Source organism: Tyto alba, unplaced genomic scaffold, assembly GCF_018691265.1.
Source record: "Tyto alba isolate M040663 unplaced genomic scaffold, T.alba_DEE_v4.0 Super-Scaffold_25, whole genome shotgun sequence".
In the NCBI taxonomy this organism is placed as follows: domain Eukaryota; kingdom Metazoa; phylum Chordata; class Aves; order Strigiformes; family Tytonidae; genus Tyto; species Tyto alba.
The window spans coordinates 22888-41633 of NW_024881299.1; the positions used below are offsets into that span (position 1 = coordinate 22888).

Consider the following 18746-nt stretch of genomic DNA (forward strand, 5'->3'; position numbering starts at 1 on the left):
TGGCAGGACCCCCCCTTTTTCCACTGGGATCACCCAGCGTTGGGTGGGGGGTAGGATGGAGGGGGGGCTGCCACCCACGGAGAGAGGGCCCACCCCCGCCATGGGTGGGGGCAAAGGGTGGGGATTTGGGGTGGCAGACGGGCACCCCTGTGTGTCCCCCACCGCTGGGGAGAACAAAGGGGGGTTTGGGGGACACCCCCACCCCACGCTCCCCCCCCCTACCCAGCGCCGCGGCCCCACCCAGGCGGCCCCACCCGGCCCCCGCCCCCGGGGAGACAGGGACAAGCCCCAGCTCGTCCCGTGTCGGCGGCGAGACGGGAGCTGGGAAAGAACCAGGGGCACCCAAGGGTGCTCCGCAACACCCCACACCCCCGAATCGGACCCAGGCACCCCAAGGGTGCTCTAACCCCCAGCACCCAAAGGTGCTCCCCAATACCCCCAGCACCCTGAACTGGACCCAGGCACCCAAGGGTGCTCCACCTCCCTACCCCCCAGAACCCAAAACCAGACCCAGGCACCCAAAGGTGCTCCCCAACACCCCGAACCGGACCCAGGCACCCAAGGGTGCTCCCCAACACCCCGAACCGGACCCAGGCACCCAAGGGTGCTCTAACTCTCGCCCCCCCGCACCCAAAACCAGACCCAGGCACCCATAGGTGCTCCCCAACCCCAGCACCCCAAACTGGACCCAGGCACCCCAAGGGGGCTGCACCCCCCCACACAGAGCACCCTAACTCAGACTTGGTCACCCAAGGGTGCTCCCCAATACCCCCAGCACCCCGAACCTGACCCAGGCACCCAGAGCACCCCCGAATCGGACCCAGGCACTTAAGAGTGCTGCCCAGCACCCCAAATTGGACCCAGGCACCCAAGGGCGCTCCCCCACCGCCCCTCCCAGCACCCCTCAGAGCAAACCCGGGGCGCCCGCCCCGGCCCCACGCGGGGTCGGTACCTGGTGGGGTGCGGGTCAGGGTGCTGGTGCCGGTGGCGCGCCCGCGTCCCCGCGGCCTCTACGCCCAATTCCAGAGCGCTGGGTCACGCGGGGGAGGGCGCTGAGAGGGGGGGGGGGGGGCCGCGCCCTGCGCCCCAGGGTGCCACGAGATGGGGGGGCAGATCCCACGGGAGGGGGGAAGGCGAGTCCCACGGGGACGGGTCCCACGGGGGGGGGTTAGATCCCACGGGGAGGGGTCCCACGAGAGGGGGGCGGGCAGATTCCACGGGTAGAGGGGAGGCGAGTCCCGCGGGAACGGGGGGAGCAGATCCCACGGGGGTAGGAGGTGGGTCCCCCGCCCCACGAGATGGGGGGACAGATCCCACGGGAAGGAGCGGAGGCGGGTCCCACGGGGACAGGGCCCACGAGAAGGCGGGGGAGGAAAATCTCACAGGGGGAGGAGGTGGGTCCCCGCAAATCCCACGGTGGGGGGCGGGGAAGGCGGATCCCACGGGGACGTGTCCCACGGAGGCGGGGGGAAAGATCCCATTGAGGGGGGATCCCACGAGGACGGGACAAATCCCACGGCGAGAGTCCCGGAGTGAGATGGGACGGGCAGGGCGGGTCCCACGAGAGGGGCTCAGATCCCACGGGGGTGGGTTTGGCGGTGCAGAGCCCCGGGGCTCCCCCCAACCCGAGCCGGCGCCTCCCGCCCCCGCTCCGGCCCGGCCGGTCGGGCGAGCCCCGGTGCACGCCGGGACTTGTAGTCCGGGGCCTGCCCCCCCACGCGCTGTCCCTGACCCCCGGGGTGACCCTGAGCCCCCCCCGGGCCCCCCAAGTGTCCCCGCGTGGTCCCGGGGGGCGGGCGGGGGGGGGTCTCTGCACCTTTAAACGCCGCCCGGCAGCAACTCGGTCACGCCCATCTTAGGGCGGGGAGAGCGCGGGGCTCCGCTGTAGGTCCCGCCCCCGCTGTTCCCGCCACTTGGACCGCACCAACTGCCCCGCGGGGGTGGGGGGGGAAGGCGAAGCGCTCCCGCGCTGTGAGGTTGAGTGGGCGCGTCCGGGTGGGCGAGGCCACGCGGTGCACGCGGCGGCATGGAGGGTGAGCGGGGGAGGTTTAGGGGGCTGGGGGTCCCACGGGGGACAGGAGGGGCGTATGTGACCACGGAGGGGGGTACGTGGGGTGTCACAGCATTTTCCGCCCCCCCGCCCCGTTCCCAGGGCCCATGCGGTTCCGGTGCCCTCCCGAATTCGAAGCGGTGACCCCCTCGCCCCTCCCCGGGCTGCGGGGGGAGGCCCTGGAGGGTCCCTCCACTGAGCTCTGGCTCATCCGCGCCCCCGCCGACTTCAGCCCCGAGAGGTCAGTCACGGGGAGGGGCGGGGAGGGTGTCGGTGACATCTGGGGGGGGCACAGGGGCGTGACAGCGCCATCCGGGAGGTGACAAGGCTGGTGGCAATTTGGGGAGGGTGGGCACAGGGTGGTGACAATGCTGTGGGGAGGATGGGGGGGGGGGGGGGTCACAGGGCTGGTGGCAGAGTCATGGGGGGGGGGGCGGGGAACAGTGCCAGCAGCCGTTTGTCCCCACCCTCACCACCCTGTGTCCCACCCCCCCAGCCTGGAGGGCTGCACAGTGCCCCTGGACAGCTGCGGGCAGCTCCAGCCCTCCAGGGATGGGGATGGGGGGCTCTACAGGTTATGGGGGGTCCCGGGGGGAGCCGAAGGCACCCTCCTCCTGGCCCCCGCCTCCCCCCCCGCCGGCCCCCTGGCCTGCGCCCCCCCCCCTCCGTGGCTGCCTCACCGTCACCAAGAGCTTTGGGGTCCCCCCCGGCGTCCCAGTGACCCTCCCCGTGCCCAAGCCGGTGAAGAAGAAGAGGAAGAAGACGACGACGACGATGATGAAGGAGCCACCGGAGATGCCCGAGGTGTCAACACCAGGGGGGGCAGCACCCGTCGAGGCGGGGGGAAATGAGCTGAGCCTCCCCGCAGACATTGGGGTGTCCCCCAAGGTGCCCAAGAGAAAGAAGAAGCACAAGCGGGAGCGGCCGGAGTGACCCCCCCCGTCCCCATGTGTGTCCCCCCTCCCCAAAGGCTGTGTCACCGATAAATCAAATTTATTATAAAAATGGAGATTTGGAGGGTGGCTGCTTATTTGGGGACCTTGAGGAAGGGCTCATGCAGGACATCGAAGAGCCGCTTGGCCTGGGAGAGGGAGAAGAAGGGGGGGGACACAAAGGGTGGGGTGAGGGGGGGCTGGGGAAGGGAGGGCACACCCCCCATGTCCCCTCGCTGCTCACCTTCTGCGGCCCGACGCCGGGACAGAGGGACAGATCCTCCCTGGAGGCATCCACCATGGCCACCAGCGACTGTGGGATGGGTGAGAGGGTGAGGGGGGACAACACGTCCCCAACCCCCACTGTGCCCCAGGGGTGGTGGCACGCCCCCCCCCCCAGGGGGTGGCTCACCCCAAAAGCAGTCAGGAGGCTCAGCACATCCGTCTTGTTCACCGACTTGACGCTGGTCAGGCAGTCGGTCATCTGGGGGCGTTGGGAGGGGGGGGCAGTGGATCAGAGGACCCTCGGGGGGGTCCCAAAATTCTTTCTGGGTCCCCAAAATTGGGGTGCAGGGAAGGGGCGTAGCTCACCCGGGAGAGGAAATCCTGCTCCACGCGTTCCTTCAGCAGGTCAGGAGGCTTCTGCTCGTAGGCTTTGTAGGTCTCCAGGTACCGGCCAGCCTCCTCAGGGCTGGGGGGGCACAGGACAGTGAGGGGGGAACGGGGGGGCACCCACGGAGGACAGCGGGGTCCCCCCAGGGTGGGGCAGGGATGGCCCCTACCTCCAGGCGAGCAGGAGGGTGCAGTCTGCCAGGAGGCAGAATTTGGCCAGGTCCTTCAGCGCCTGGTGCGGGTCCTTCTGCGGAGGGGATGGGGGGGACAGTGGGGACAGTGAGCAGGAGAGCAAGGGGACAGGGAGGACCAGGTGAGCGAGGAAATGGGGACAGAGGGGACAGGGGAATGGGTACAAGGGGACAGGGGGATGAGCAGAGCAAGGGGATGGGAACGTGGGAGACAAGGAGAGCAAAGGGATGGGGACAGAAGGACAGGGACAAGGAGATGAGCAGACTGAAGGGATGGGGATGAGGGGACAGAGGGGACCAGGAAAGCAAGGGGGTGGGGACAGGGGGATGAATACAAGGTTACAGGGGGACGAACAGAGCGAGGGAATGGGGATGAGGGGACAGGGGGACAAGCAGAGCAAGGGGATGGGGACCTTTGAGACAGGGGGACGGAGACAAGGGGACAGGGATGAGGGGACAGGGGGACGAGCAGAGTGAGGGGACAAGGGGAAGAGGGGACAGGGAGCCGCTCACCACATCAACCTGCAGCAGCAGCAGCTGCAGCCCATAGCTCCGGCCCAGGCGCCGCAGCCGCTCGTGGATGTAGTCGGGGTTGAGATGGTGGTACCGCAGGCTAGGGGGAGGCAGCAAGGCCAGGCTGGTGCCGGGGGCACCCCCGGGCCCCCCCCCCGGGCCCCCCCAGCTCACCTCAGGAAGAGGGCGCAGGTGCTCTGGCCCAGCACGTAGTCGGGGACGATGTCACCGAACTCCCAAGGGACGTTGCGGATGAACTTCAGCACCGGGTTACCCCGCTGTGGGGGGGGGAACGGGGGCACGGACGGACGGACGGACGGACGGGTGGATCAGGGCCTCCCCCCGTCCCCCTCGGGACACCCCCCTCCCGCGTCCCGGGCGGAGCGGGTACGTCCCCCCGCGCCCGGTCTCTATGTACCCACCCCTCCTCCGACGCCACTACGGGGTGCCCCAAAATATGGGGGGGGGGGAAGGGGGGGACGACACACGACACGGTGTCCATCCCCTTCCTCACCTGCCGCGGGCTGACAATGATGCTGCTGCTCTTGGCGCCCGGTTTGAGCACGGGCAGGGGGGGCCCGTCTCCCAGGGCGGGCCCGGGGGGAGCCCCCGCCGGAGCGCCGGGCTCTTCCGCCATGGCCGGGGCGGGGGTCAGCGCCCACCCGCCTTATCTCTCCCCGCCGCGCGGCAATTGGCCTCCGCGCCTGTCAATCCGGAAAGCAACGCCCACCCCCCTGGTGCCGCTCAGGTCAGGCCGGTCCTCCCGTCTCTATGGTGGTGGGCGGGGTTAGGACCCGTGGGCCGGGTGTCGCGGGTGGGAGCGTGTGTGTGTCCCATACACACACGTCGGGGATGCGGCAGCGGAGAACCGCGGGGCGGGACACGGAGTGGGGCGGGGGGGGGGGCGCAGTGGCGGGATCGGGCCAGGGGGCGGGAACCGGCGGCGCCAGCCCCCCCGGCCGCCCGGGTCCCGCCCCCTCGGGCGGACTGACGGCGCCTCCAGCCAAGGAGCGCGTCCGCGGCTCAGTGACGTCGCTACAGCCGCCACGTGCGGCCGCAGCCGCGTCACGTGTGGGGAAGAAACATGGCAGCCCCCCACTCCCAGACCTGGAAAGCACCAGGAAGGATCCCCGGGACCAGGACACCCCCCCCACCCCCCAAAAGACCCCTGGGCCCCCACGCGGGACCAGGGGACACAGTGCCCCAGCCCCCCTCAACACCCCTGGGCACCACCCCCCAAGGCCCGGGACCCCCCCCAAAGCAGCAGGAGGGAGTTCTGGGCCCCCCAGCACTGCACAGGGAAAGGGGTGCCTCCCAAATAAAGGGGGAACCTCTTGGGGGGGTGGGGGCCACAGGCGAGTAGTTTTGGGGTGAAATCAGCTCTTTATGGAAGAGGCGACGCCGCGAGATCTCCGTGACACTGTCCTACACACCGGCACAATGGGATGGAGTGTACAACGCTGACGGGACTGGGGGACATGAAACACAGGGGGAGAGGAGGGGGGGGTTACACAGCCAACCCCCCACCCCCCACCCCCCAAATCCCCAGGGAAATGGGGAAGGGGGGAAAAAAAAAAAAAAACAAAAAAACAAAAAAACAAACAAAACCCACCACATGGCACGGCCGCTCCCCCCATCCGGTGCCCAGCAGGGCAGCCGGCTTTGGTAAAAACCAAGCGAGGGGGATGGGGGGGTCGGTTAATCCTTCTTCTTGTCCTCTGGGGGTTTTTCCCCCCCTGGGGGTCCCCCCGTGGGCAGCATTGTGGGGGGGCTGGGGGGTAAGGGGGGTCGGGGGGCAACCTGGTCCTCCCCGCTGACGCCAAATTCGTTGACGCGTGTGAGGTCGACACGGTAGATCCAACGTTGGTAGAGGTAAATGAAGAAGACGACATCTGGAGGGAGGCGGGGCAGGAAAAGAAGAGGGAAGGTATTGAGACTAAGAGGGATGCCCAGACAGCCCCCCCCGCCTCCAAAAACATACCATCCCGTAGGCAGCCTATCCTATACATCATGGGCATCTTGATGACGAAGGCAAAGAGGTCATCAATGAAGGTGTTGAGGGCTTTGTAGGTGAGCATGCGCCAGGGCAAGTGGGCCACCGACTTCAGCTTGTAGTTGATGAAGAGTTGGGGGGTCATGGTGATGAAGCCTAAAGAAAAGGGCGGGGGGGGGGTCCTTGTGAGCATAATGAAGGGGGGAGTGGGGAAATAGCTTTTTTTGGGTGGGGGGCATTTTTCTGGCATTTGGCACTCACCGAAGGTCAGGAGAAAGCCGTAGAGCATGCTCAGAACCCACGAGTACCAACCCTTGTGCTCGAGGTAGAGCAGGCTGTACACGGCGTAACATCCCAGCAGGGGGAAGAGAATCCATGAGAGGTACCGAAAAGCCATCTGCAAGGACACACACACACACACACACAACACAAAAATACCACCCACAAATCAGCTGGGAAGGTGCCAGAGCCCCCACCCTGTTGCTGGGCCATGGCCGCAGCCCCCACATCACCACCTGAGCCCCAGTGCTGGAACTGGGGGGAAGATAAAAACAAGGGGAGGTGTTTGACCCCCCCACCCCGGCACATGCCCCCCAACTCACGTCATCGTACACCTTCGTGGAAGACTCAATGTAGGTCGATTTGTCTTTGAAGGTGACGCGGGGAAACATTCCTGCCACCTTGTTCTCACGGTCCAGCTGGCAAAGAAGGGAACGATGTCACCGAGCAGGTCTGGGGGCACCACCAGAACTGCCACACACACCCCCCCCCCAAGCCCACCCCAGCACTTACCCGGACATCCATGACCTTTGTGATCTTCCAGAGATCAATGAGGAGCCCGATGAAGACGCTGACTTGCACCACGAAGTTGGTTTCGTTGTCTAAGATGTAGAGAAGGACGACAAGGGACTGGAAGACGCCGAAGAAAACGGAGCGGACGGATAGTCCCTCCAGAGACTGCCGGCTGTTCCAGAACTGGATGTCTGGTGGAAGGGACCCAGTTACCCCACTGGAGGGGAAGGGGAACCCCCCCCAATCTGGAGAACTACGGCAGCCCGGTGGAAGGAAAGGAGCTGGTGGTGCACAACGGAGCCGAGCAACCACAGCAAACCACCATCTGGCATCAATGCAGGCGGCAGGGGACCCAAAAAAACCCCAAGTTTCCAGCTTTCTGCCCTCGAAGTCAGCCCAGAGGAGCGCTGGGTGCCTCGGTGCACACCACAGCCTGCCCAGGAGGCAGCTGGATTTGGCTACGTCTGCTGAAAGACGTCGCAAGCAGGGAGAAGTGGAAGCAGGAGCAAGGGGGAGGCGGTGCCACCGCCTTCATCACCTTCCCCTTGCCGCTCACCGTTTTTGAAGGCCAAGAACTCGAAGATGCTGTGCACGATGGAGACAACAATGGTCAGCGCCAGCAAGTAGGGGTTCGTCTCCAGGAGAGCAACCTGGAATGAGCATCAAAAACCTCCCCAAGGCTCCATCCCACCCTCCTGCTGCTCAACGTCCCATCCCACCAGGGCGGGATCCAGTCGGGCATGAGGCAGAGGGAACTCCACGAGTTGTTCTCACCTTCACCGAGTCCTGCTCCTCATCTGACTGCTCATAGAGATCCTCTCCTAGGAAATTCCACGGGGATTTGGTGCTCTGGGCGGCGTAGAGCTGCCAGCGCCACAGGGAGAGCGGGCAGAAGGAGAGGCGGAAGGGCAGGCGCTGCAGGGTCTCGTTGATGGGGAAATAGTCCTTCTGCAGGTTCCAGTAGTCATTGAAGTAGAGGATGGGGTAGTAGTCACCGCTGATGGCGTCAAACTTCACATCTGGAGCCGGGAGAAAGAGCAGAGGGAGGGCTGAGCAGGCGACGGGGAGCCGCGAGAGCCATTGTCACCACCAGCAGCCAACTGGGAGAGACCAAGAGGCTGGTGAACCCCGGCCCAAGCTCCCGGAGAGGTGGGGAGGGGGACAGTCATGCTGGCGCCGGAGAAACGAGCCCCTGCTCCCCCCTCCACAAGCCCAAATACATCCTCCAAGGAGAGGAGACAGTCAGGCCAGCCTCAGAAAGCCGCGGCGCACCCCAGCCCTTACACTGGTCCAAGGGGGGTGGCACGCTGCCCTTCACCCAGGGCGTGTGGTCGTCCACCATGTTGATGGTCAAGTTGGGGTGCCAGTGGGAGATGACCTCCACAGGACCATAGTCTTCCGCCCTCTGAAACAAGAATAGCACCGCCTCTGTCACCAGCACGGCAGTTGGCGTCCCTCCGTCTCACCCACCGCCATCCCCCGCCCTTAAACAAGGCACCAGAGCGAGGAGCGGGAAGGGGCAGAGCCAACCTTCCCGGCCTGGAAAAGCTAGAATAAAATCCTCCTCCTCTTCCCCCTCTGCAGAGCAGGAAGGACATGCCCCAGGCAGGAGGAGGAATCTCTGCAGCGCTTCCCAACAGATCAGCTGCAGGCGCATTACTATTTTGCAGTTTGGCCAATGTGGCACCAAAAGGCACCAAAAGGGCACCAAAGGGCACCAAAGGGCACCAAAGGGCACCAAAGGGCACCAAAGGGCACCAAAGGGCACCAAAGGGCACCAAAGGGCACCAAAGGGCACCAAAAGGCAGAGCTGGTTACCTTGATCATTTCAGGGTCTGCCTCCGTCTCGCCTGTCAGGAGGTTCTTGGTTTTCTGGAACCGCCGGCGCTTGTATTTGTTGATCACTGGAAGTAAAGAGGTGAGCGTTTCCAGCTCTGCACAAGAAGGCGGGGAAGGAAATCTAAAGGAGGCTACGGCCTGCCAGGACAGGCACAAGCTGACTGGAGAAACCCATTTCCCTCACGACACATCCCCCCCCAGGAGGACTAATTAATCTGGACGGGCTCACAGATCTTCCAGTTATCAAAGGGAAAGGCTGTAGTTTGGGGCCAATAAACCAGATTAACAGCCAAACCTTCGAGGGGATTGCATCTCTGTTGGAGGAAAACACACGAGATTAAATGTCCAGATCTTCCCGTCCTGCAGGAAGACCTAACCATGGCAATTTCTTCCCCTTCTCAACAGTGGTGTGGTTCCGCAACCCCCATACAGGTAGGGACCCCACCGCCAGCACGATGTGGATGGAAACCAAGAGCTTGCAGAGATTTAAAGAGTTTTTTTCCTCCACAGGTTCGCAAAAGACAAATTCCAAGTGTAGAAAACATCCAGCTCGGAGAGCAGCGGAGCCAGCGCGCAGGAGGCCACGGGGCATCAGATATTTGCCTTAATTTTCCCCTTCAGGCACCAGCCAAAGCCGGAACTCAGCCTGACTCCTTCAGGCTCCCATTTTGACAGGGGAACTGGGGTGCCCCTTTCCCCAGCACCCCAACACGCTGCCCTCCCGCCCCGGGCCGTACTTCGCGATGTGTGAACAGTGGCGAGGCGCCTGTAGAGGTTTTTCTGCCTGGGGTCGGGATGGAAGCCGCTCTTTGTGAAGTACACGTGGATGTAGATGGAGCCGTTCTGCTGGACGCTCTGAAATCACACCCGAATCGAGGCAAACCTGAAGCCTTTAACAGCCGGTTGCAACGGGGCTGACCAAAACAACGCCATCGAGCCCCGTCGCCTCCGTAGCACGCCCGGAAAAAGACACTAACCCACCCCACAGGGTTTCACCCACCACCCGAAGCAAACGGGACAGGGATAAATGTGACAGGAGGGATGCGCTACGGCAGGGGCACTGCCGTTCCACACCTCGGCTCCACTCTGAGCTCCCAAGATGGCTCTTAGCACCATCCCGGCAATCCCTCAACGATCCCCCCAGCTGGCCTCAAACCTCCCAGAAAGATTAGCAGGTGCACCCACCTGTGAAATGTCGACTTCCCCGTAGTGTTCGTAGCACCCGTCAGCATTCTCCCCACTGGTCCAGTCCCCGTAGACAAGATCCCTTTTCTGCCAGAACAGCGCCGAGCTGACATTGAAGTCCGTAAAGTGCTCATGCTCAGAGATATAAACGTAAAGGTCCTGAGGAGAGAGGAGGATGTCAGTCACCGGTGAGGTATCGGTGCCCAAACCGCTCCAGCTCTGCTGTACGGTGCCACAGCATCCTCTCCCAAACCAGCTCGGCGCTCTGCTGACCCCCAAAAAATAACTCTCAGCTGACACCACAGCCCCGGGCGGAGGTGAGGTTTAGATCCGCTAGATTTAAGATCTAGCTCAAGAGCTAGAGCAGCAGGTCCAGCCCCAGAGCCACTGTGCTGCTGGTCACCCGCAACAGGAGAGCGCAGCTTCTGCCAGCGTTACCATTAAAGTGTCCTTGGGGAAAAGGTTTCGGCTTGGGGCTCGCGGCGTCCCACCCACACTGCTCTGCTCCTGCGGCGCCGACCCGCGGCGGAACCAGCTGCTGATGGCCCAGATGATGAAGATCCTGTGGGAGGAAGGCGGGGAGAAGCTGCTTCAGGCATTTTAGCCCCCCTCCCCAGCTAAATCAGGGCCTCCTGTGAACAAGGCCCCCACCCGCCCCCAGTTCCCTGGGAAGGGAAAAACCATTAGTGCCGGACGGGCGAGTGTGTGGTTCAAAATTCACTGTTTTCACTTTTTTCCAACACAGCAGGCATTTACCCTTGGGCAAGAGGCACGGGCCAGTTCAAACCCAGCGCCAGACAGAGTGGGAACACACCGAAACCAAATCAGCACCCAACCAAGGGGATAAAACTGGCCCCCGGCTGTGTGCAGCAGAAGCTCAGTGCGTTCCCGCTCACGCAGGGCCTGGAGCGGCTCCCGGATCACTCGCCCCCCTCCAAACCCACAGCCACAACAGGTCCCAACCTCCGGCACACAGCTCCAGTCACTCGCCAAAGCTCCCCGGGGCTGCTCCCAGCACAGAGACCGGGACAGGTCCTTTCCGCATGGTCCCCACAGCCCTCCGTGAGCCGAGCCAGGCAGCAGCATTTGAGCATATTAAAAGAATTTGAGCCTTTTCCCACCCCATTTTGGAAGGTTTTTGGCAGCGTGTCCCAAAGTACAAGGGTTTCAAGCTCTGGTTTCCTTTGCGAGTAAAATGTGAGGAGCCTTTTAGCAACAAGCTTGGGAACAGTGACAGGACAGCTCCCAGGACAAAGCGACAGCCGCTTCTGTGCCACGGGCGAAAAAATCTCCGGACACCCCAAGATAATTCAGGGTTTAGTTCAGCATAATGCTCTGAGCCAAAGGGGTGTGGAAAGCTCGAGAGCCCAAAAAAGCTTCCGCATGAGCTCTTCCACAGCCCCATCAGCAGTCGTAAATCCAGGACACCGCCGCTCACTCAGGAAATACTTGGGGGGATGTTTTTTCTTCCAAAGTTTTCAGGAAACAGACCCGTGTGCTTTGCCTGCGGCACGGGGACATCACCCACTTGGGGTCAAGCGACGGGTGCAAGTTTTCCCTCACGCCTCCTCCACCAGCCGACCAGGATGGGTGGAATATTTCCAAGTGCTTCCAGGAGCGATGAGATGACAGAAAGCTCTTCCCATCCCAGCTTTGCCAGCCAGGAGGCCGGATCCATGGGGGGAAACAGTGCTTTGGAAGGGAAAAACCTGCCCTCGGCAGGATGGGAAGGAGATGGATGGAGAAGCGGAGCAGGAAGGCAGCTTGTGGATAGATACAAGGAGTCTTGGCTTCCAGGAGTGGATTCACAACCCATTTGGCAGCGCCGGTCTGAGAGCTGAGACCACCAGCTCCGGCGAGGCTGGGACCAGCGCACCCCAACGCCGGCTCCGGGTGTGCCAGCAGAAACGCCCCGACCTCCTCCTTCCCAGCTGGAGAGGGATCCCCTTCTCGCAGAAGTGGGAGCGTAGACTTTGGATCCGGCACAGTGCCAAGGGAAAACCCGGGAGGCATCAGCCGCCCTCGCCCAGGGGGGAGGCAGCCCCCGGGCTTCCAGGGAAAAATCAGGAAGGAACTCAAGAGCCCAGAGCTCTGGAAAAATCCCGCAGCAGGGGTGTGGCGCGGGGGGTAACAGCCCCCTAAGTGGCAGCCCCACAGGATTCCCCCCTCCTGGCAGGATGCCCGAGGTGCGGGGATGGGCAGCACGGGCCTCCCACAACCAAGGGACCGCACTGTGCCCTGGGGGGGATGGAGGGGAGCCCCCGGCCCGCCCCACCGCCCTCCGGGGTCCCGGGGTTATCGGGCCCCGGGAAAAGGCGGCGAGCGGTGCCACGGTGGGGGAGGAAGGCCGGCGGGCCGGCGGCAGTGAGGGCAGGCTCACCTGAAGAGGACGCCTTTAATGACCTGCCAGGCGTTGGGCGCCGGCTGCTGCCGCTGCGTCTCGGCCCCCGCCGCCGCCGCCTCGTCGCCCCCGGCGCTCCCGTTGCTGGTCACCTGCGGGGACAGCAGCGACGGAAGGTGCCGTGAAGCCGAGCGAAACCTTCCCCCTCCCCGGTCAGCGGCCTCGCCCGGGACGGGCCTGTCCGTACCTGCCCCGGGCCCGGCGCAGGCGGCGGCGCCGCCGCTGCTGCTGCTGCCGCCACCTCCGTCCCCGGCGCCGCCATTTTCCTGCGCCGCCGCTCTCGCGAGACCGGCGGCGGCGGGCAACGTCACGGCGGGAAACCCCGCCCCCGTCGCCATCGGCTCCGCCCCCGCCCAGCTCCCGGCTCCCCTCCCCCCCCCGCCCCCTCCCCTTTTAGCGACGTCACCCTTCGCGGCGGCCAATGGCGGCGCCGCCCGCGCGGGGATTTCCAGCGGCGGCGGCCGCGCGGCCTCGGGCTCCGGCGGCGGCGGCGGCGGCGGCGGCGGCGGCGGCGGCGGCGGCGGCGGCGGCGGCGGCGGCGGCGGCGGCGGCGGCGGCGGGGGGACATGGCCGTGCCGCTCGGTGAGGAGCTGTACCCCCCGGCCCAGCACCAGCAGCCCCGGTGTTACAACCGGGACCTGCTCGGGGATCGGGGCCTACCCGCCGGAGCGGCCCCATCGCTACTGCCCCCCGCTCCCGCCTTTGGGTTTGGAGGGGATCGTAGGGGAGCCCCCCCGCGGGGCTATCGCCGCATTTCTCGCGGGGTTCTGTGCTCCCGGGGACCCCCTGATCCCGCCTGGGGGGCGGGGCGGGAATCCCCCTGATTTCTATCACCGGGGGTGGGCACGGCCCTGGGGATCCTCCGATCCTTCATCTGCGGGAGCTTCCAGGGGTGGGGGGCCACACCCATCCCGCACCCCCCCACACCCCACCCCTGCACCGTGGGGTGACGGTCGCCTGTCCCCGCAGGAGCTGCGCTGCAGGATCCCGGCCTGGCCATGGCGCACGCCGCACCGGTCACCGGTAAGACCCCCCCTCACCCTAAATCCCACTGTCTCCCCCCACCCACCCACCTTGGGGCTGGGAACCCAGGACGAGCGGTGACCCCAATGTGGCCCTCACAGGCTGGAGGTGTTCCCCCTCTTTGGGTCAGGGCGGTGCTGGACTCAGGGGTGGGTTTTTGCCTTTTCAGATGATTTAGGTGAGTGGACCCAGTGGTACACAGGCAGCCGGTAAGTTTTTCCGCCCGTTTTTGGGGCCCCTCAGCTGGAGCAGGATCCCGGAGCTTCGGGTGACAGAGCCACCTTCTGCCTGCCCGGATCCCTCCTCCCCGGGGCCATGATCAGGATTTGGGGGGCAGAGAAGTGGCAACCCTCCCCCCCCCGCCTCATGGTGGGGTCCAGGGGAGGGGATGGGGCATCTTGTCCCCACCGATGCTCCGTCCTCTGCCTCGAGCACAAAGGAGGAATTTGAGGGTGAAAATAAATCAGGATCCGACCGGTTGCATCCCCTCCCCTGGTTCAGGGCAAATGGGGGTGGGTCATGGCAAGCCCAGGGGAGGCTTACCAGCAACTTGGGGGTCCTTCCCCTCCCAGGGCTGTGCTGACATCCTCCTCATCCCGCAGAGATTATTGAAGAGGTCATGAAGGAGGATGGTTTCCAGCTGGATCCAGCCCCCGCCCTGCCCAAAGCGCTGCCAAAAGGCTCGGCCAAGCTGGTGGCTCGTGGCTCCAGCCCCGTGGTAGCCCCCCGGCCGCTGTGCCCAGCTGAGCCCTGCCCTCTGGCAACCAGCCTGGCACCCTTCGGTGCCACGGTGCTGCCGGCCGACTCCCGGTCCCCGCAGCTCGCCCAGAGCCTCAGCACCCTCTCGCTGTCACCCAAACTGGTGCCGCGTGGCACAGCGGGTGCCGGCGGGCGGCAGCGCTGGTGTCCAGCCCCCGGCCACAGCAAAGACCAGTTGGAGGAACTGGCGGAGCCGCCCAAACTGGTGATCACGGAGCAGCCCAAGCAACGGGGGATGCGATTCCGCTACGAGTGTGAGGGCCGCTCGGCCGGCAGCATCCTGGGCGAGAGCAGCACCGATGCCAGCAAGACACTGCCGGCCATCGAGGTGAGCATGGCCAGTGGTCCAGCTCTGAGGTAGCCCAGGGCCCCGCGGTTGAAGCCTGGGGGTGTCAGAAGGGGGTTGGGGCGCTCCGTGCCTGTCCTAAAATGGAGAGGCCTCCCGTGCAGGCGATGTGATGTGTCCCCAGGGTGCTGGGTGCCAGCTGGGTACTGGAAGACACTCAACCCCTGTGGGGTGCTTTTAGGACCCCTCGTGGGTGCTGGAGTCCGTGCTGGGGTGCTTTCGCGCCCCCATGTCTCTGAAGCACGGGACCCCCGCCCCATTTCAGTGTACTCACTGACATCTCGTGTGTGTGTGTGTATGTGTCCCCTCCCCAGCTGCTGAACTGCCACATGATCCCCGAGGTGAAGGTGACAGCGTGTTTGGTGTGGAAGGACTGGCCCTACCGCATCCACCCCCACGGCCTGGTGGGCAAGGACTGCAGCAACGGGCTCTGCGAGGTCGTCCTCAAGCCCCAAACCAACCCCAAACACAGGTAAATCCCACCGAGGGGGAGGGGGGGGACACAAGTCCCGCTGCAAGCCGCACCGGGTCACTGGCATCGTCCCGGCTTGAAACCGGCACCGGCAGGACAAGGGCTGTTTTTTGGGGGGTCCCCTGGGGTTTTTCGGATGGGGGGAGCTTCCTCCCCAGCACGTCTCTGCTCCCTGGCAGCTTTAGCAACCTGGGCATCCAGTGCGTGAAGAAAAAGGAGATCGAGGTGGCGATAGAGAAGAAGCTGCAGTTGGGTATCGACCCCTTCAAAGGTAGGGGTTCAAGCAGAGCTGTTCCAAGGGACCGAGAATCTATCACCGTGGGGGATCCAGATCCAGGGGGCTGCCCCCAACCCCGCTCCGTGGGGGCCGCTGACCGTCCCCTCTCCTCTTCCTCAGCCGGTTCCCTCAAGAACCATCAAGAGGTGGACATGAACGTGGTGAGGATTTGCTTCCAGGCCTCTTACAAGGACGGCTCCGGGCAGACACGGCACCTCAGCCCTGTGCTCTCGGAGCCCATCTTCGACAAGAGTACGTGCTCGTGGAGGGGGGGACACACTCCATGTCACCAGTGGGGCCACCAGACCCCCAAAACTCCCTCCCTGCTGCGGTGTCTGGCTCCAGGATGGGACGGGTGGTGAGGCTGCACCTGCCGGTCCCTCACTGGGGCCCAGCTCGAGCTGCTGCTTTGGCCAGCGTTTGTCCCACCGTGGCTAGTGGGGATTTGTCCCCCAGGGTTACGGTTTGGTGCCCTGTCCCAGTCCGGTGGCTGGTCATAGTGCCCGAGGCGGGTTTGGGAGCTGCCAGCTTGCAGCCTGAGCCATGACGTTGCCCTCAGAGTCCACCAACACCTCGGAGCTGCGGATCTGCCGGATGAACAAGGAGAGCGGTCCCTGCACGGGCGGCGAGGAGCTCTACCTGCTCTGCGACAAGGTCCAGAAAGGTACTGGGGGCGAACTGGGAGCCCCACAACACTGAGGGCATCTTGGGAGGGGGCCAAATTACCTCTGGGGAAGCCAGAATGTGGGTAAAGGAGGGTGATGGGTGCTGGAAGGTTTTGGGGATGGGTCCAAAAGGTGTTGGGCTCCCCCAGGCTCCTAAACCCCACTCTGGGTGCTGGAGCGGGGAGACCAAGGGGGTCCTGCAGGCTCCCAGCCCCTCTGCTGGAGGGGAAGGGCCCCAGGGCTGGAGGGGGAGGACCCCAAATCACACTGGGAGGGATTTTGGGTGCTGGTGGACCTCGGGCTGTTGGAGAAAGTGGCGGTAGATGACTTTGAAGGCAGGAAGGGGGGGATCCCACTGCCACACCGACACGCCCCCCCTTCCCCGGCCCACCCCACCCCCCACAGAGGACATTGCAGTGGTTTTCCGGAAGGAGACGTGGGAAGCGCGGGCGGATTTCTCGCAGGCCGATGTCCATCGCCAGGTCGCCATCGTCTTCAAGACACCACCATACCAGCACCTGGAGCTGGCTGAGCCTGTGGAGGTGGAGGTTTTCCTGCAGCGCCTCACCGACAGCGTCTGCAGCGAGTCCTTCCGCTTCACCTACTTGCCCAAGGACCACGGTACCTGCCTAGCCACATGCCCTGGGACTGGGGGGAGAGGTGGGGGGGTGGGGCGTGTCGCAGCCCCCCCCCAACCCCCCTCGTGGCGTTGGGGTGTTGCCCCGGGGGTTTGGGAACACCCCACTTGGGATGGGGGGAGGTCAGTGGGGTGGGGATGGAAATGGACGGGTTGGAGACGGGCTGTCAGTGTGGGGACAAGGCTACTAGCGTGGCGGGGGGACACACCCTGGGGCTCACCTTCCCCCCCCTCCCCAAAAAAACCCAGATGCCTATGGGGTGAACGTGAAGCGCAAGCGGGGGATGCCTGATGTTCTGGAGGAGCTCTCGGGTTCAGGTGGGTGCCAGACGGCCTTGTGGAGGGGAGAAACCTTCCTCAGGGTGTGTGGGGGGGGAACCCCAGCACTGGGGACCAGCCCCCCACCCCTTTCCCAGCTCAGGAATTGGGGGTGGGGGAGTCCTCCCCTCACCCCCCTCCCCGGCCCCACAGATCCGTATGGGATCAAAGCCAAGAGGATGAAGAAGCCGCCAGGATACATGGATCACTTCGCCCCGCTGCCAGCAGCAGGTAGGTGTCCCTCTGGGGGGGGCGGGGGGACACACGGCGGTTTGGGGACCCCTTGGCACCCCTGGCTCAACTTGGGGGGGGACACGGTGGAGGGGGGAGTGGGGAGCTGGCAGCATTTTGGCCTGATCTGGGGTCAGAAGAGCCCCCCCAGGAGTGGGAGAGGTCTCCGCGTCCCCAGGGACCTTCCCCCCCTCATTGTGGGGGTCCTCCCACACTTGGGAGAGGCCCCTGGGGACCCCCCCCAGCCTCAGGGTCACCCCTAGATTTGGGAGAGGTCCCTAAATCTTCCCCCCCGCAGCCCCAGGGACACCCCCAGATTTAGGAGACATCGCCAGCCCCAGTGTCACCCCCAGATTTGGAAGAGGTCCCTTAAGTCCCCACCCCAGCCCCAGGGACACCCCCAGATGTGGGACAGGTCCCCAAATCTTGCCCCCCGCAGCCTCATGGTCACCCCCAGATTTGGGAGAGGTCCCCAAACCCCCCACCCCCAGGGTCACCCCCAGATTTGGGCGAGGTCCCCACAACCCTGAGCCATCCGCATGTCCCCCGCTCCCCGCCCAGCCCTGGTGTCCCCCCAGGAGGTTATTCGGGGTGGGACGGGAGGGCTGCCCGAAACCCTCCTCCACCCCCTCTTTCAACCCCTCCCCCCCCCCCCCGCAGAAGACGCCTTCGCCCTCTTCACCGGGGAGCCGGAGCCCTTCGACGCCCTGCCCCAGCTCTACGTCCCCTTCGTCCCGCCGGGCCTACGCGAGGGGCTGCCCCCCCAGTACCCCCCCACGGACTTCCTGCCCTGCCTGGGCCCCGAGCTGCTGGCCGAACCCTACGCCTCCCCCCCCCCGTGCCCCCCCTTTCCCCCCTGCAGACCCCCACCCCACCGCCAGCCTGGTGGGTACCCACATGTTCCCCGGGCACTACAAAGAAGCTGACCTGCGCTTGGGGGACGTCTGAGCCCCCCCCTCGGCACCAATTTAGGGCACCCTAATCCCGCCCCAAGCTGGGGGGGGGGCCCTTTTTATCATCCCCCCTGCCCTGCCCCAGGCCGGCTGGCCCCGCTGGGGCGGCACGGAGCCCCCTGGGAACAACCCCCCCAGCCCCATTTAAGCCGCTTTGCACTATATTTATGGGGGGGGGGGGGAGGGGGAGCACTGGGTGGCCCCCCCTGCACTGTGGTGGGGGGGGAACAGGACGTGCCAGCACCCCGGTCCCTTGTCCCCGGGTGATGGGGACTGGGGGGGGTGTAATAAAGGTGTGGACTCCAGCCCCAGCCTCGGCCTGCCCCCCCGGGTATGGGAGGTGGGGGGGATACTGGGAGGACTGGTTGGCAGTGGAAGTCCCCGCTGGGAAGTCCCGGCCACACCCTGGTGTGGGGAAGGAGCTGGGAGGGCCAGCCTGGCCCAGTACGGGACGGGGACCAGAAGCAGAGACCAGGCTGGCCCAGTATGGCCCTGGGACCAGCACAGGGACCAGCCTTGACCAGTATGAGACTGGGACTGGGACCAGCACCAGGGAC

The 18746-nt window shown here is 65.0% G+C and overlaps 4 protein-coding genes across 10 annotated transcripts; 2 read left to right on the top strand and 2 right to left on the bottom strand.

Moving 5' to 3' along the window:
• Positions 1-1923: 1923 nt before the first annotated feature.
• Positions 1924-3064, top strand: POLR1G (RNA polymerase I subunit G). Of its 3 annotated transcripts, none has more exons than XM_042797299.1 (3): positions 1924-2033; positions 2153-2291; positions 2547-3064. In XM_042797299.1, exons 1-3 carry the CDS (start codon positions 2027-2029, stop codon positions 2899-2901), a joined length of 501 nt encoding a protein of 166 aa, XP_042653233.1. In that variant the 5' UTR covers positions 1924-2026; the 3' UTR covers positions 2902-3064. The 3 variants fall into 3 exon arrangements, 2 of the variants coding, with proteins under 2 accessions (XP_042653233.1, XP_042653234.1); XM_042797300.1 differs by having other exon boundaries at positions 2769-3064; XR_006165712.1 differs by having other exon boundaries at positions 1975-2033; positions 2124-2291.
• On the bottom strand, positions 3027-5157 carry ERCC1 (ERCC excision repair 1, endonuclease non-catalytic subunit). Of its 2 annotated transcripts, XM_032995570.2 has the most exons (8): positions 4813-5153; positions 4473-4576; positions 4299-4398; positions 3765-3841; positions 3574-3673; positions 3395-3466; positions 3227-3295; positions 3027-3131 (listed from the first exon to the last, which is right to left on the bottom strand). In XM_032995570.2, exons 1-8 carry the CDS (start codon positions 4933-4935, stop codon positions 3078-3080), a joined length of 699 nt encoding a protein of 232 aa, XP_032851461.2. In that variant the 5' UTR covers positions 4936-5153; the 3' UTR covers positions 3027-3077. The 2 variants fall into 2 exon arrangements, with proteins under 2 accessions (XP_032851461.2, XP_042653232.1); XM_042797298.1 differs by lacking the exon at positions 3395-3466 and having other exon boundaries at positions 4813-5157.
• A 504-nt stretch (positions 5158-5661) lies between these two features.
• CLPTM1 (CLPTM1 regulator of GABA type A receptor forward trafficking) lies at positions 5662-12805 on the bottom strand. 2 transcript variants are annotated; one of them, XR_006165713.1, is made up of 15 exons: positions 12696-12805; positions 12488-12600; positions 10546-10669; positions 10108-10266; positions 9660-9777; positions 8902-8987; positions 8368-8488; positions 7858-8102; positions 7640-7733; positions 7084-7274; positions 6894-6989; positions 6553-6688; positions 6280-6447; positions 5911-6190; positions 5662-5767 (listed from the first exon to the last, which is right to left on the bottom strand). XR_006165713.1 is itself a non-coding variant. In XM_032995569.2 (14 exons), the coding sequence occupies exons 1-14, from the start codon at positions 12768-12770 to the stop codon at positions 5997-5999; spliced, it is 1920 nt and encodes a 639-aa protein (XP_032851460.2). In that variant the 5' UTR covers positions 12771-12805; the 3' UTR covers positions 5662-5996. The 2 variants fall into 2 exon arrangements, 1 of the variants encoding a protein (XP_032851460.2); XM_032995569.2 differs by having other exon boundaries at positions 5662-6190.
• Positions 12806-13014: 209 nt separating this feature from the next.
• RELB (RELB proto-oncogene, NF-kB subunit) lies at positions 13015-18494 on the top strand. Of its 3 annotated transcripts, none has more exons than XM_042797276.1 (12): positions 13015-13090; positions 13478-13531; positions 13701-13709; positions 14134-14618; positions 14951-15108; positions 15288-15379; positions 15506-15637; positions 15945-16049; positions 16456-16671; positions 16937-17005; positions 17159-17236; positions 17897-18494. In XM_042797276.1, the coding sequence occupies exons 1-12, from the start codon at positions 13075-13077 to the stop codon at positions 18160-18162; spliced, it is 1680 nt and encodes a 559-aa protein (XP_042653210.1). In that variant the 5' UTR covers positions 13015-13074; the 3' UTR covers positions 18163-18494. The 3 variants fall into 3 exon arrangements, with proteins under 3 accessions (XP_042653210.1, XP_042653211.1, XP_042653212.1); XM_042797277.1 differs by having other exon boundaries at positions 17900-18494; XM_042797278.1 differs by lacking the exons at positions 13015-13090; positions 13478-13531 and having other exon boundaries at positions 13701-13740.
• Positions 18495-18746: the final 252 nt, after the last annotated feature.

What these genes read in the sequence shown, in the direction of transcription:
- RELB (XM_042797276.1), top strand. An exon ending in CAAACCAACCCCAAACACAG is followed by an intron (nt 15,109 to 15,287) that starts GTAAATCCCACC and finishes GCTCCCTGGCAG; the next exon opens with CTTTAGCAACCTGGGCATCC. An exon ending in GGGTATCGACCCCTTCAAAG is followed by an intron (nt 15,380 to 15,505) that starts GTAGGGGTTCAA and finishes CCTCTTCCTCAG; the next exon opens with CCGGTTCCCTCAAGAACCAT.
- CLPTM1 (XM_032995569.2), bottom strand. Translation starts at nt 12,770, where the DNA reads ATGGCGGCGCCGGGGACGGAGGTGGCGGCAGCAGCAGCAGCGGCGGCG. An exon ending in ATTAAAGGCGTCCTCTTCAG is followed by an intron (nt 10,670 to 12,487) that starts GTGAGCCTGCCC and finishes TTCCTCCCACAG; the next exon opens with GATCTTCATCATCTGGGCCA. An exon ending in CCACGAAGGTGTACGATGAC is followed by an intron (nt 6,689 to 6,893) that starts GTGAGTTGGGGG and finishes GTGTCCTTGCAG; the next exon opens with ATGGCTTTTCGGTACCTCTC.
- POLR1G (XM_042797299.1), top strand. An exon ending in GCCGACTTCAGCCCCGAGAG is followed by an intron (nt 2,292 to 2,546) that starts GTCAGTCACGGG and finishes CCACCCCCCCAG; the next exon opens with CCTGGAGGGCTGCACAGTGC.
- ERCC1 (XM_032995570.2), bottom strand. Translation starts at nt 4,935, where the DNA reads ATGGCGGAAGAGCCCGGCGCTCCGGCGGGGGCTCCCCCCGGGCCCGCC. An exon ending in ACCCTCCTGCTCGCCTGGAG is followed by an intron (nt 3,674 to 3,764) that starts GTAGGGGCCATC and finishes GTGCCCCCCCAG; the next exon opens with CCCTGAGGAGGCTGGCCGGT. An exon ending in GCCTCCTGACTGCTTTTGGG is followed by an intron (nt 3,296 to 3,394) that starts GTGAGCCACCCC and finishes CCCATCCCACAG; the next exon opens with TCGCTGGTGGCCATGGTGGA.